The following is a 15,000-nucleotide window of genomic DNA, read 5'->3' as shown; positions in this document are numbered from 1 at the left end:
CACGGAAGACGTCATACAAGTCATACACGGAAGACGTTTCAGTTGTGAAGAGCATACACGGAGAGACGTTTCAGTTGTGAAGAGTTTCAGTGTTGAAGAGGTTCAGTGTTGAAGAGTTTCAGTTGTGAATTTATTGATGAAAAAAAAACAGAACTTGATTCTGAATCATAAAGCTGTGGCTGCAATTCTCAGGCTACCCAGAAACAGGCAGGGAATTTACATTTAGAACTGAGATTAGTCAACTTGAGGGAGATAATAGGAGAAAAAACCTACTCTTTTAGTATTTTGAGCCCCCTTCCCTTGAAAGTCCTGCTTCAAGGACGTGCTTCTACTGAAAGAACTAATGGTGTTAGACAAGAGCATATCTAAAATTCTTGCTCGGGGGGGGGGGTCCAAAAAAAATATTTACAAATGTTTACAAAACGCATCAAAAATTCCGGGAGGGGGGGGCAAGCCTAATAATCAGCCCCCCCCCTCCCCGGGCTGGCCTTGGCGTTAGGCCCGTGGTATTGAAATTGACAAGCACGCATTCTCCTGACTCCCACTTGAAATCGTAGTCTTAATAGGGCCCATTTGGGTGTAAGACCTGACTTCACTGAGCAAGAGCAATTTGTGGTAGGTCGAAACAGGTAGGACAGTAAGTAAACATACAAAATTTAATGCAAATTTGCAGATCCTGTACGAGCTACATCTTAGGTTACTGCAAAACATAACAAAAAGTAGCTAGTCAAGAACGTCTTTTTTTTATAAAACGGAGATTAGCATACACTGGTAGCAAATCATTCATGGTAAATATTTACATATTCAAATAATTTAGCTAGAAAGAAAATTAATACATCATTTGATATATTTTTTTTTATGTTCTTTTACACTTTTCACTTTAGCCCCTTAAACAAAATTTCGAAAAATTGTAAAACATATAATAGTAGTTTTAATAGAAAATAGTGAGATAACAGAGAAGTAAGTCCATTGATGAAGAAAATAAGATTCTCGAGGATCAAGCTTATATCCACAACAAATAAAAAATGGCAAAAATAATAGACAAAAATTACAGCACAAATTACGGAAGGTAAAAACTAAAGAAACCAGACCTCAAACTATTTTTTGACACTTCAATCATGGAGCAGTAACGGCTAAAAATTATTCTCCTAAAAACGAAAGCATGGAACGGTTATGACACTTCGTAGTCATAGGCCACTTGTACGTAATTTCGTGGGTTTCTTTTTCTGGGTAACAGCTACATTATAACTACTATCCCACAAGTCTCTGAATTGTTTTTGGTAAACCTTTCTAACCATCTCTTGAATCTGCTTATGTGATTCTGTAGTTAGTGTAAGGGCAGTATTTTATGCTGCCGTCTTGGAACATTTGTCAGCTTTTTGAGGGAACTTTGTCACCACCCCATTTGTTCCCATGTTCTCATGGAATGTTCAAATGTTCCCATGTGGAAACATTTGTCACCACCCCCACATGGACTGGGCATCCCAAAAATGATAATACTATTCCTTTCTCAACAATTTTCAAAATAGAATCATACCACCTATGGGCTTCGTCTTTTGGTCTATTTGGTCATTTAAACTTTATTTAAATTCTTCAAAAAAAGCTTTTAAAAACGCATCGAAAATTTACTTATATGCATTTTTGTTATGTTTTTACGAGTCGGACAAAACTTTTGAGAGTTCAAACCCCCTATACCCCGGGATACGACCTTTTATATTCATTATGACATCGGTCTTACAGTCGCACAACCTAAAGGCTAAAGTATTTGTTTAAGGGACCAAATTCAAATCATAATAATCGCTTCCAAGATAAACTCCATTTCGAATCTTTAAAGAGGCCCAAAACATCCCACAGTGAGCTTTAAAAATATGTTTCTAAAAAAACTGCCCAGTGAGCTTTAAAAATATGTTTCTAAAAAAAACTGCCCAATGAGCTTTAAAAATATGTTTCTAAAAAAACTGCCCAATGAGCTTTAAAATATGTTTCTAAAAAACTGCCCAGTAAGAAAAATTTCCATTTGCTGCTGATTCAGAAATGTTAATTATTATTTTAGTTAGTCTTAATAGTAAAATGTTAATTTGAATACAAATTTGCAGGAATTTGTTAAAAGAGCCTTAATCCCCTCAAAATGACATCTAATAATCTTTGTTGAAAACCCAAACCAGCAAACTTACAGCCCCAACCTTAAACAACAAGGAAAATCACATTTTTGCATAGGTAGAATTGATTTGTTAAGTTTTTTTTTGTCACTCATTAAAAATTACTGCTACTGCTAGCAACTCGCTGCAGCACCAAGATTCCCGAAGCCAACACAGCTACGCACGCTCCTCCTCTATCCTAATTTATTCAAAGCGTCCCTCTTTACACCCTCCCAGAAAGTTCCCATTTCCCTCGAATCTTTCCAAAAGAAATCTTCCAGTCCCAACCAAGGATGACCTAATTTTAGTTTAGCCCTAGACGATTGACCGAAAAGGACGCTAACACTGAAACATCATAGAGTTGGTTAAGGTCTTGTTTAAAACTTAACTTCAATTTCTAATTAGTTTTTAACAATTTCTTTTTAACTTACATCATATTCTAAAAGCTATAGACAAGGTAATAAGTTACCTTTTACCAAATTTTCAATACATAATAAATCCTCTCAACTGGTAGGTACAAAACTGCTGATATAAAGAAAATGTCTTCCATAGAATTTCAATTGGAATAATTTGACTGAAATACAAATGTACAAGGATACATAATGCACAACTTGCACCGTTGCGAGAGGAAATGACTAATGGAAAAAATAAATAGTATTCAGTCAACTGAGCAGAATATGAACACTACTACTACTGCTACTAATAAATCACTGAAGTACCAAACCCCCAGAGCCAACACAGCTACGCACGCTTTTCCTCCATCCCAACCTATTCAAAACCCTCCCCTCTTTACACCCTCCCGGGAAGTTCCAAATCCCCTAAAATCTTTCTTTATGGTATCCTCCTACCCAATTTGGAAAAGACCAGCTTTTTGATTGGTTCTAGGTCGTTGGCCGACAAGGACAATTTTTGGCAATCTGACCTTCATCTGCAGAACAAAAGACCTGTTTTATTTAAAAAAAAAAAAAAACCTGGTCCAATTCTTTCCTCGCTTTCTACGTTTTACTAAACCAGGATTTTAACTGTAATTAACAAAAAAAGGAACGGGTAAACTTTTTTTTATTATTAAATTATTTTTTTTATTATTTTTTTTAAATCTTAGTATTTCCGATCAAGTTCAGGAACAATAAATCTACAGTAGCAAGCAGGGAATGAATCATTCCTTACTAAAACTAAAAAAAAAATCTAAAACAAGAAAACATTAGAACCCAATCATGTTTATCTGAAACTGGAAAAACCGGTTCGGTTGGTTTATACGACGCACACAGAGCAACTGAATCTTGGGTGGAGTAAAAGTGAGTGTATTTTTCTACCAGAGGAGCCTTAACCATGAGAATCTATCTTAAGTTGGGGGAGGCCTATGTCAGGTAAACTTTGTCGAGCGAAGAAGGGGCATTAGGGCAACAATTTCTGAAGCAATTTCAGCAATTTCTGAATTTCTGAAGACGTGTTTTCCTATGGTAAGGGATGTGGTGTCGCAATAAAAAATATAGACCTTTTTCAGACTAACCTCACAGGGGAGGGAATTCCCCTCCATTATATGGTATTTCCTCTTTAATTTATTATCTCATTGCAGTTTCCCAAAATGTGGTTCGCGATCCGGCATTGGGTTGAAGAAATTTTTTTCCGGGCAAACGAATTTTTTTTTATAAAAACATAGAAAAATTTTCTAAGCTTCCCAACAACTTGTCATTGTACTGATTGGATGAAGTTTAAATAGCAATAGAGCATGTGCAATTTATTTAGTCCATCAACCGTTTAGTCCATATTAGTCCATCAACCGTTTAGTCCATATTAGTCCATCAACCGTTTAGTCCATATTAGTCCATCAACCGTTTAGTCCATATTAGTCCATCAACCGTTTAGTCCATATTAGTCCATCAACCGTTTAGTCCATATTAGTTCATCAAACGTTTAGTCCATATTAGTCCATCAACCGTTTAGTCCCTATTAGTCCATCAACCGTTTAGTCCATATTAGTCCATCAACCGTTTAGTCCATATTAGTCCATCAAACGTTTAGTCCATATTAGTTCATCAAACGTTTAGTCCATATTAGTCCATCAACAGTGTAGTCCCTCTTAATCCATAAAAATTTAGTCCATACCGAGTGAACAAGAAAACCATGAGAGATATATTGAAATTCACGATGGCTTCAAAGAAAAGTTTTAAAACTTTTTTCGAGTTAAAAGACAAAGCTTTATTATATCAAAGACAAAAAAAATAGAATATCTTTGAAAAGACTGCAGTATGAAAAGATATTAAAAATACAGTTTTTTTTAAAAAGTGATTCTATTTTAATTTTTTTTTTTTTTTTTGGTTAAAAAAGGCACTAGAAGCTTTAGTTTCTGTTCAAATAGGCCCTCTCGCAAAATTCTAGGACTTCTGGGTCGATATGATCACCCCTGGTAAAAAAATGGGCAAATAAACACGCATCCGTGATCTTTCTTCTGGCAAAAAATACAAAATTCCACATTTTTCGCAGATAGGAGCTTGAAACCTCTAGAGTAGGGTTCTCTGATACGCTGAATATGATGGTGTTATTTTTATTAAGATTCTATGACTTACAGGGAATGTTTTTCCCTTTTTTTGAAAATAAGGCAAATTTTCTCATTTTCTCTTTTCACTTTTGAAGAATATGAGTAAACTTGATGAAACTTATATATTTAAGATCAGCATAAAAATTCAATTCATTTGATGAATCTATTCATATTAAAATTCCGTTTTTTAGAGTTTCGATTACTACTGAGACGAGTCGCTCATTACCACGAACTGTTTGATAATTAACATCCACCATATAAAAAAACATGTTTATTTTTTCGTTTAAGGATAGATTCTATGACTTAAAATGATTTAAAAAAGTAGCCTATTTGTGCGACATATTTGCTATATTCGATGCCCAACATTCGAACGTAGCGCATCAAGTGTAGCCTGAACTACATGCTGAACTTGCTACATTTGATTTTACATTTGCAAGACTTTGGTTTAAATATTTTCAAAGTATGCTACACTACTAGCTTTATATGAGCTACATTTTTTAATTTATACGATCTACATACTTTAATTTTACATTCTACATACAGAATTTACTGCGTTCGAATTTAAATTTGCTACATTCGAATAAAAATTTAATTTTTCGTAAATTTAGAATTTTGGGGTTAACCGGGTTCAATCAGTGTTTAGATAGAATGTTATTTTACTAGATAATTATGTATTGATAATTTTGGCTGAGTGGATGATGGAAGAAGAGATATAATTTTTTTTTTTTTTGGGGGGGGGGGGTTGTCGATAGTGGTTGAAATAAAGTGAAAATGAACTAAATTGAACTGAACTTAAAAAAAGACCTGAACAAGATTCGTATTTAATAAGTGGACCAACAATTTTACCTCCTAATTGGAAATTGTTGTGTGATAACAAGAAATTTACATGACACAAAAACAAGAATTTACAACACTCACCGCAGTTTTAAATAAAAAAAATTGTTAAGTTTTTAATTGCTTATATTATTATGCCATAATTTTCAAAATTTGTCTGCATGACATTAAAAAAATCAATATCCGAAGCATCACTAAAATAACGTTTGCATTGTAATTAAATGTTTTTATTTATTTTATCAATATGGGCAGAGATAAACTTTTAAACCTCGTACCGGATCGCGGTAAAAAATATTGGGAAACGCTGTCTTAACTAAGAAGCAAAATAGAGCTAAAAACAAACCTTAAAACCTCAAAAACCTTAACCTTAAACACCAAAAACCTTAAACACCTTAAACCTTAAACACCAAAAACCTTAAACACCTTAAACCTTACCTTAACCTTAAACACCAAAAACCTTAAGAAGATATTGCCCATCTTTAAAAAGTCTTCATTAAGTAAAGCAAAGCTATCCACTTTCTAAAACCGGGAGTTGTGCTTTCACTAGCGAATAACTTACTTCGTTCTAGTCAAAGACTATGGGATGAAAAAATTTTATTTTATTTCTTAATTTAATCAACTCTTTTCAGGGATAGTACAGCATCCCAAGCGAGAATTTCCTTTGAAAGAAGAACTGAAATTTTGACTTAGCCGTTACAGGTTTATCAATTGCATGTTTTTATGTTTTATAACACAGGATAAAATATATGGAAACGTTGGGAAGCGCTGTCTTAACTGAAAAAAAAGAAGCAAAACAGAGCTAAAAACATCTGGCACCAAAAACCATAAGAAGATATAGCGTTCCTCTGAAAGTGTCAGGGGTGGATCCAGGATTTTATTAGGGTGGGGGGTGCAAAATAGGTTTATCCGATAAACTTTCGTTAGGAGCAAGTTTTTACACTACTTTAGAATACGTTCGAGGGGGGGGGACGCCCTCCTCCCCTGGATCCGCCACTAGAAAGTGTAGCTGTCTTTGGGAATCAAACAGTTTGTTAATGTTCATTTCTGCAGAGGAAAAGCGTTGCCAAATTCAACTAGCTAGTTTTGTTCATTTATTTCCACGTATAACTTGGCAACACTGGCACAGCCCTAAATACATAATAATGTTAAAACAACCAATGGAAAGGTCTTAGTAAACCATGGCTTTTAGATATGAATAGACCTAAGATGGGTCCAAGGGGCAAAAAATATGTTTTTGCCCCTTGGAGCAATATAGGGCAAATATATATTTTGCCCATTTAAGGGGCAAATATACATTTTGCCTATTTCGCCCGAAGGGGCGAATTTTTTTTTGATGTCTGGTATTTTAAGAATTTGACTGTTTTGTTTCTTGAGATTATTTCTTTAATACAAAAACACGTTCTCTAATAGAGTAGTTAATTAAAAAAGCTTACTTGTATTTAGTCAAATCATTTAGAAATCTTTCAGTAAGAACACTGGAAGGCACACGAATCCATTTGTTGCCAAACTGAGCTCGCAATTCGTCATCAGAGGCTTTTTCTTCATCAAGAAGTCTCTGTGCCTGAAAGAAGAAAATTGAAGAAAAGCAGAAATCAATCGAAGCAAACCCAAAAGAAGCAAACACTTGAAAGAATCTAAAAAAGAATGAAATGTAAAATCTGAGAAGCAGAAAACGATTATCACTTTTTTTTGTGATTTTGATTTATAGGTGAAGTGTGAATATATATATGAGCAGATTATAAGGATGGAAACAACCATCATATATAACCCAATGGGTTTCCCCGATGATTATTTAAAGATTATGTAAGCGTTATTTTGGTTAGTAAATTATTTTTCTCCCTCTCTCTCTCTCTCTCTCTCTCTCTCTCTCTCTCTCTCTCTCTCTCTCTCTCTCTCTCTCTCTCTCTCTCTCTCTCTCTCTCTCTCTCTCTCTCTCAGTTAGACTACAGTTATGATTACATAAGTTTTTGATTGTGATTAGGATTACAACTGGGTTTTTATTACGATTATGATTACGTTTATGGTTTTTGATTAGGATTACGATTTTGATTACGATTACGGTTTTGATTGCGATTTTTACAACAATTAGGATTACGGTACGGTTTTTGATTACGATTATGATACGATTTTTTATTATAATTATGATTAGTTTTAGACTACGATTATGATTACAATTACGATTTTTAATCATGATTACGATTATGGTTTTGAGTACGATTATGATCACGATTTGTTTTTATAACGATTATGATTACGATTACGGTTGAGACTACGATTACGGTTTTTGATTATGATTACATTTATGGTTTTGATTACGATTATGGTCTTCAATTACGATTATGACTACGATTACCGTTTTTGATTACGCTTACGGTTTTTCATTACGATTTTTAATTACGATAATGATTACGATTACGATTTCGATTACGATTACAGTTTTGATTACGATTACGGTTTGAATTGATTTGCGATTATTTCTCAAAAAACTATGGAAGCAGCCTAATCCATCTGCGATTCTAAGAATGAGCCGGCTTTACTAATGAATTGAAACAAAAGGAGTAAACTGTAACAAATAGTTGTAACAAATTTTTCTATACACAATTATCAGATATTTTTGTCAAGAAAATTGAGTTTGTCACAATGTCAAAAAAACTTCGCAATCATTAAATTGTCTAGTTATATTTATGTTATTATACATAATTATACGATGGTACGCTAAATTTTCTACACTATCTGTATGAGTTTGAAGTATAATTAAGCATAAAACTGACAAGAGTTTTCAGCATAATCTCACATTTCAATTTTAAGAAAATCATGCTACGATTATTCAAAATTATGTTATGCTATGTTAATAACATAAATTATGTTAAATTTTATACAATAAATTTTTACGTTTTAGGCACAATTAAAAAGTGTAAAGCTCATCAAATTGATTTTTCATTATAATCTCATATTTGGATTTTAAACATTTATGCGCCGTCATTAGCCTTCTAAAATACCCTAACTTCGGCTGTTCTAAACTTATTAGACTTATTAAATAAAAAATTTGGGACATATTGCGTTTTGGCCATGGACAGACTATCTAAAGATGTTAAAAGTTGATTCTGTTTTATTATCTAAGAAAACAAATCCCTCAGACTTGTATTTCATTTCAATCTTTTGTTTTTGCGAGGGACGCTAAGTAAATAAGAAAGAGGGAAATCGAAAACCATTTTAGATCTCTAAGGGAGCCAGAGAGTTATAAAAGGCGAATGGAACGAGAAGTCTGATTGGTTTGTCGTGCTAACCAAATGGAGATGATCAGTTGTGCTAAAAGACGGAGAGGAAATAAGCAAGTTAACAAATGTCATTCACATACATCTAGATCAACAGTGCTCATTCTCTACATCTACATTAGTCATCTACATTGATGTAGGCCAGCATCCACATCCTGATCAACACTGGCCATCTACATTGATCTATAGGTTATATACGTCCCTATCCAGATTTACATTGGTCATCTACACTGACTTAGATTTAGATTCAAATCTACATTGATGTAGATCCAGATCTACATTGGTCATCTATATTGATGTAGATGTAGATCTGCAATGATCTAAATGTATATTTAGATCTACATTTATGCAGACGTTGCTCCAGATCTACATTGATGTAGATCCAGTTCTATATTGGTCATCTGTATTGCATGATCCTCCCGGCTAACAAATAAACGTTCAAATGGGGATAAGTTCATTTATTTAGACAGTGAAACAAGTCATCTACATTGATGTCAATGTAGATCTAGATTGATCATATACATTGACATAGCTGTAGATTCAGATCTACATTGGTCATCAACATTGCCCTAACAAATACACGTTAAAATAGGGATAAATCCATTTATTTAGACAGTGAAAACAGGTGCAAAAGTCTAGATATTTCGATCGCTGTAAATGTGATCGAGATATCTAGACTTTTATACCTGTTTTCACTATCTAAATAAATGGACTTATCCCCATTTGAACGTTTATTTGTCCGTCATGGAAAGGCAGTGTGGCCTAGGAAAAGGATACCTAATTTAAGGTATTCCGTCGAACAGACATTGCTCTACCGATCCATCCTTTAACAACATCTTAGCAAACAGTTTTGGGTGATTACCTCAGGAGTGTGATCTGAATACTTCATGATTTTATTTACTATTTTATTTTCTGGAGTCTATCGCACGTTCCTTACAAGCGAAATAAAGAGTCAAATATTCTGTATATGAAAGGGTATTCAAGACGACTCGGGCATCCCTTTAGAATCATGTCAACAGGTATAAAACCTCATCAATATATTCTCATTTACCCGAATCGTTTATCTATCAACGTAACTATCTTAAGTAATCTTATTTTTTCATCGAAAGCCCGATTGTTTGACTAGGTATTTCCTAGGTTAGACAACCTAGTTGTCTTATTTATTTTATTTTATTTATTTATTTGTTTATTTATTTAGGTATGATTATTAATGTTGATAATATTTATAGGCTTGAAGCTGCAGATGGTCACACTGTTTTAGTGTTCAATTGATTTTTTTAGAACGCTAATTAATTTCATGGAGCTTAAAGCAAAATACCATTAAAGTGGGTGTCCCCAAAAAAGGATCTATTTTAGCGCGGTTACTTTCAATTATCTTTGTTTTATTGTCTTACGTTAAATTCATGTGAAGTTAAATTAACAACTTAAGGAATAGCCATAAAAAGAAGTTGTTATCAACCAATTTATTAATATTGAGAATTTTTACAGGCTTGAAGCTGCAGATGGAAACCCTGTTTTAGTGTTCAACTGATTTTTTTAGAATGCCAATTAATTTTACGGAGCTTAAAGCAAAATACCATTAAAGTGGGTGTCCCCCAAGGATTCATTTTAATGCCGGTACTTTTCATTGTTTTTGTTGATTGTCTTACGTTAAATTCACATGAACTTTGGCGAAGATATAAGGATTCACTTAGAATTGAGTAAATAAAGAAAAACATTATTTTCAAATGAAAGTGAAGAGTGGTAATAAAAATCAAAGACAAACAAAGACATGCCGAGAATGCAGGATTTTTTTTTTATTAATTTTCAATTTTATTAATATTTATTAATAAAAATTAAAATTAATAAAAATAAAAATTAATATTAACCTTCAATTTTAAAAAACGGATAAAACAAGAATTTGGGAAACATTTCGTAAACGGTACCTCTTTAAGAATCTCGTCGTTCCGGGTTAACATTTCTGGCAATTCTTTTAGTTGCCTCTCAATCAAATCCCTACCACCAGCATTCCTGACGATGGTATTTCGCTCTTTTAATGATTTGGGTAGCGAATCTCCATGTAAATCTTCCAAAGCGATGGGGAGGTTAAAAGACGTCAGGACACTAGAAAAAAGATACATTTCAACAACGTGTTGAAGATGACAGAGGAGTAAACACCCTCTACAGAATTTTAGATTATTTAGGTTTAACTCTGCAATGTAAAACTTCTGATTAGTGCTCTTTAAAACTAAGAATTAATAAAAAATGAATTAAAAAATAGAATTTCAAATCAGAGAAGAAAAGAATTATTACAATTTCAATTGCGTGAGCAACAAGGAAATGAAAAAGCGCAAACGAAAAACAATATTTAAAAAAAAATATATTTCGAGAAATTAAAACGAAAAATAACAAAGAAATAAAAATAAAAGCAGGAAGTAAGAAAAAAAAAAAACAAAATAAACAAATAGGTTAATATTGTCGACTCTAGAACGTAACTAAAACCAAATTAAAGTTGACAAAACTTTAAAATATTCTTTGATCCCAGGTTTATCTCGGAGATGAACATACCTCAAAGCATAGTAAATATGAGCATTATGAAGCAGATTATACAGCCTATGGTTATTCTTTAATCCCACCTAATCTCTCCGATGAACCGACCTCAAAACTTAGAAAATACGACAATATTCAAGTAGATTGTAAGATTATCCTTTAATCCCACACAATCATTGAAAATAAAAAAATAATTGTTGAAATTGAAAATAAAGGAATTCCCTTACAAAAGAAAGATGAGGTTACCAAGAAATTTCTTAAAGATTCAAAACTGAACAATCCAGAAGGTCAGTAGATTCAAATTTACGCCTATATCCCCTAGAATGAAAAAAATGCATGATATAACAAAGGAAATAAGCATTTTTACTACAGCTTCCAAAATATTATCTCAGACCCATTTTTCTACATTTTCTATAAGGGGTAATTCAGATGAACTGAATTAAACGAAGGGGGCAAAAGTTCCACTGAACCAAACAGTATCATTCATGAACAGAATTATAAAGTATCATTGCTGAGGGGGCAAATTTCCCTTCCTATTGAGGAGATGATAGCTTAGTTTGAAAATTAAATGAACTAAAACATAACAAACCTATCAAACCTATGTAAGTTAGAATGCTAAGTTTAATGTCCTTAAAAAAGAAAGGGGTATTGTAATCTATGTTATACATCATATATATATATATATATATATATATATATATATATATATATATATATATATAGATATATATATATATATATATATATATATATATATATATATATATATATATATATATATATATATATATATATATATATATATATATATATATATATATATATATATATATATATAAAAAAAATATATATATATATATATATATATATATATATATATATATATATATATATATATATATATATATATATATATATATATATATATATATAATCTTACCCATTAAGTAGTTGGTTTGCTTCTCTCAGTTTACCAATCTCTCCATTGACAAGCTGTGACTTTCGCGACTCATAAGACTGCACTGCATGCTGCACAGCCAAAGGTGCTAACCCTTCAAATAAGTCTATAAAAAATGAGAGATAGATAAGGTATGTACAGGATCATAAGTGCATCAGGGTCATAAGCACAGTAGGATCAGAAAGTAAGCTGTCATTGTCCCGCTGACTAAAGCCTAACAAAAATAAGCTGTCAGTTACAGCACACAGAAAAGATAAATACAGAGAAAAAGCTATTTTTTACATGAATACTGCCAGAATTCTAACTTTATTGTATTATCCTATATTATAACCTATATAATATACAGATTTGTTTGCATTATATTTCCTATACATTTGCATTAATTCTACAGCTCTTTTTTTAGATCTTCAAGACACGACACATTTTCTCTATAGATTTGTCATTCGTCAATGGCAATTAACAAATGATAGCGTTATGGTTAGTTAGCCTATTAAATTGATGGGAAACCCCAAGAAACTATATTGCCTCAAAAGGCAATGAGTGGTCAAAACCCCGGAAAGAGACCCCAGCAGAATTTTTTTTCAAAATGTAGGGGGGGGGGGAGTTGGAGCCAATTTTGCAAAGTCAAGCGAAAATGACAGTGAAAACTGAAAAATAAGCAATATAGCACCATAAAGGTAAAGATATACTAAAGAAAAATGATCCGTTTCTGTGGATGCTTGAATTGTGCAGGTTTATCTTAGTCTTGACACGATTTTTGAAGAAACTAAATTTCAGCTTGAGGAAGGGGGGGGGGGCAAACTGGGGTTAGGGGAGGACAAACCAAGGTCTGAGAGGGCCATGCCACTAGCCGAAACCCTTAGACACTATAGCGCGGTCATCTTGAAGTATCTTGAAAATAATATATCAATGTCATACTGAAAATGCCATCATGGCAGCAAAAATACTAAAATTACTTTTTTTTTTATTCACAATGAATAGGAATGATTCACACTAAAAACCCAGAAACATTCATTAGCGTTCCAATTTTAACATTTAAATGAAGATTCGACGAATGTTCATGAATTTGCCCCCACACGTCTGTAATTCACTTACTAGAAAATAAGCCACTTAATCGGCATAATTAAGCCCTTTATTTTCACTAAACAAGCCCCTTATTTCGACCCAGGAAACCTTTTACTCTGTGTCACTATATTGGCCAAATAAGCCACCTTGTATGATCAAATAAGCCACCTCGTATGACCAACTAAACCACTAACTCTGACCGAATTAGCCATTTAGTCGGACGATCTTTCCAAAATAGGCAGTTAACTGGATCATACTTTAAGTGTCCCAAGGTGTTTCATTCTCAACTCTTGAGTTAGTCTTAAAATTAACGAATGGTTGAGTCACTCAGACGCCTCGGAACAAAGGCCTGCAAGATGTGCGCGAGACTAAAGTGAAGGCCAGTTATTTTGCCAAACGGCTTTTAAAATATATGTTTTAATGTGTTCTTAAATTCAGTTGAATAAATTCCGGACAATTTCCGGTCCGGAAAATCGCGTTCCTCGGTCCGGACTTTACATAATGTTTTATAGAAATTTCTTCAGCTTGGTGAATGAAAATTTGTACAATTCTACAGGAATTCATACCTAAGCTGGTTCTTCAAATTATATATTCACCTTTAAATAACTAGCATAGTGGTCAGCACACTAGACCTGAAATCCTTTGTCCGTGAGGGCAGGGGTTCGAGTCCTGGGGTCACTGGTTTTTGGCTTGGAACAGGGTCGGTGACGTGACTATAAGCTCAGCCAGAGTTGACCCAGTTCTAAATGGGTACCTGAAGAAACCTGAGGAAGGTAAACAGGAAGGGTATGGGAAAGCTCAGGATGCCTGGCCCTCTAACCCGTCATTGCACTTCCTGGCTGAAGGGTCATGAAACGGAGATCGGTACCACCGGTTGGGACTGTAGTCCCTACGAGTCCAATGCGACATTCTTTACCCTTTTTAATCCTTAAAATGTTAACGAAAGTTTGACCAAAAATCGATTGTTTACCTTATACTATTATAAAAGGCTTGAGTTACATTTCTTTTGTTTTATAAAGACTGGCTAAGGAGCTACTCAACATTCACTTGACTCTGGAATTATTTTACATTAAAAAAAAAACTTAAAAATTTAAGCTCCGACTTGACTTTTAAATTTGTATATTTTTGTTTTGTATTTCGAATATCAGCATTAGTAAGATTTAAGTTTCTTTGCAAATTTCATAATTGACAAATAGCAGGTTCTTCAGAAATGGAAATAGAAAACTGATTACTTAAAAAAAAATTAATTTACTAAACATTTGAACTGAATTTTCAGATTGATGCTGTATAATTTTCTGTAAAGTAAATGTCTTCTCTCCGAGAGAAGACAAGGCAACCTCGTGTTACAGACGTCATAGGAGTCCGTCGATGGAGGCACTTGGTGATGTTCAAGAATGGTTCACTATACAATCCCCATACAGCAATGCAGTGACAACCACAGAGATCTCATATACAGGTCTACATTATCTCATATACAGATCTTATCTGTATATGAGATAATGATCTTTATCTAGATAAAGATCTACATTATCACATATACAGGGTAGACCAGAGTAAAAATTTCAGTCACACCTAATACAACAATTTGTAATACCTCTAAGTCACCTTCCAGCCACATTTAGAGGACATTGTCACAACAAAAACTTGGAAAAAAATTGGTGG

General features: G+C 33.3%; 1 protein-coding gene across 1 annotated transcript in view; it reads right to left on the bottom strand.

Moving 5' to 3' along the window:
- LOC148943280 (programmed cell death 6-interacting protein-like) overlaps positions 1–15,000 on the bottom strand; it is a 28,092-nt gene that overhangs the window by 10,294 nt on the left and 2,798 nt on the right. The window contains exons 2-5 of the mRNA XM_089101075.1: positions 14,159–14,265; positions 12,256–12,379; positions 10,712–10,889; positions 6,945–7,072 (exon numbers count right to left, since the gene is read on the bottom strand). Of these exons, the coding sequence (XP_088957201.1) occupies positions 6,945–7,072; positions 10,712–10,889; positions 12,256–12,379; positions 14,159–14,265 (537 nt within the window). The remainder of the gene's footprint in view (positions 1–6,944; positions 7,073–10,711; positions 10,890–12,255; positions 12,380–14,158; positions 14,266–15,000) is intronic.

Source organism: Artemia sp. Qi Xiang Cuo, chromosome 15, assembly GCF_049724085.1.
Source record: "Artemia sp. Qi Xiang Cuo chromosome 15, ASM4972408v1, whole genome shotgun sequence".
NCBI classification, from domain to species: domain Eukaryota; kingdom Metazoa; phylum Arthropoda; class Branchiopoda; order Anostraca; family Artemiidae; genus Artemia; species Artemia sp. Qi Xiang Cuo.
The sequence above is the reverse complement of the archived record's forward strand: the minus strand, read 5'-3'. Positions and strand labels throughout refer to the sequence as shown.